Source organism: Fopius arisanus, unplaced genomic scaffold, assembly GCF_000806365.1.
Source record: "Fopius arisanus strain USDA-PBARC FA_bdor unplaced genomic scaffold, ASM80636v1 scaffold00449, whole genome shotgun sequence".
NCBI classification, from domain to species: domain Eukaryota; kingdom Metazoa; phylum Arthropoda; class Insecta; order Hymenoptera; family Braconidae; genus Fopius; species Fopius arisanus.
This window is the reverse complement of record NW_011888188.1, coordinates 7,730-8,995: the sequence shown is the minus strand read 5'-3', so window position 1 is coordinate 8,995 and position 1,266 is coordinate 7,730. Positions and strand designations below refer to the sequence as shown.

Below are 1,266 nucleotides of genomic sequence, written 5' to 3'. Positions count from 1 at the left end.
GTAGTTGAGGTTTCATCTTGATCGGTTTCTACCTCTACAGTCGTGGGGGTTGATTGTTTGATTGCAGGTTTCGTTTTCATCTCCTCCAGAACCTTGTTGAATTTCTTTGTCGATTCTTTTAATAACTTATGAAAATCCTCGTGGAGTTGACTTAGATCTTTCCTTGGAGATAATTCCACGCTCTCTGGAGATGGAGTTTTCTGATGATGTTTCTCCATCCAGTCTTTATGAGTCATCATGGTGGTTCCTATTTCTCTCATTTCTTGGGGTGTTATAGGCCCTCCCCGTGGGATCATACTTTTGCGTGGAGGAGTATGTTCAGCTTGCTCATTTTGATCCTCTGACTCGATGCGTGCATCAAAAGAGTCGGCGTCCATAACAGTAATAAAGTCTGGAGTTTCATCTTGCAGTCCAGGTGGTCCGGTGGCGAAAACGTTATCAGTTTCGGGGGTTGTTTCCTCCTCAGCTCCTACTTGCGGGTCGTTCTGAGGGTCGTCTGCTTCTATGATGTCTATTATTGCATCGACCTCTGTTTCCTTTTCTTTAGGAGTCTGGTCTGTAGGCTTTTCATCCGTTATTTCTGGCTTTGTAGTGGCCAGTTTGGATGGTGGGCGCCCCCGTTTCTTCTTTCCGGGCTCTGCCTCAACTGATGATGGTTTTGCAGGGTTTTCAGTTGTTGTACCGGTTGGTGCGCTATCCAATCTCGGCCTGTATGTTCTAGCCTCTCTATAGTTTATTCGTTCTTTTCCAGAACCTTCTGATCCTCTTCTAAGGCGTATTCTTGACGCCATTGTTGATTCATCCAGGTTCACATCCCTCAATCTTGGGTTAACTTTCCGGGGAAGTTCCGATTCTGGTTTCAAGATGGGTTTAGTGGGTGATTTCGTAATCGGGAGAACGTTAAATGATTCGGGTTCAGAGTCTGATTCTGATGAAGAAAACTCGTTCTCAGGGTCCGATTGTTTCACTGGATTTTCATAGAAAGCATCTGCATAATGTTCACGTGTTAGTTGCCGATGAACCACGGTAAATTTGTATTCGTGCAGGAGTGATCTCCACTTCACTTGGCGAGAGGTTCGAGTTATCGTGTCTCTCAGCCAGGCCATTGCTGAGCTGTTAGTATATAGGATGAATTTCCGTCCATATACGTATGGTTTAAAATGTTTGATTGCCCAGAAAACAGCTAGGCAGTCCCTTTCAGGCTCCGAATAACGCGTTTCAGCGTCTAATAGCGTTCTGAATGCATAGGCGATGGGATGTTCTTCG

General features: G+C 45.2%; 1 protein-coding gene across 1 annotated transcript; it reads right to left on the bottom strand.

Annotated features, from left to right (window-relative positions):
- Positions 1-43: 43 nt before the first annotated feature.
- Positions 44-1,106, bottom strand: LOC105272938 (uncharacterized). Its single transcript, XM_011315172.1, has 2 exons — positions 479-1,106; positions 44-390 (listed from the first exon to the last, which is right to left on the bottom strand). Exons 1-2 carry the CDS (start codon positions 1,104-1,106, stop codon positions 293-295), a joined length of 726 nt encoding a protein of 241 aa, XP_011313474.1. The 3' UTR covers positions 44-292.
- Between the last annotated feature and the right edge of the window lie 160 nt (positions 1,107-1,266).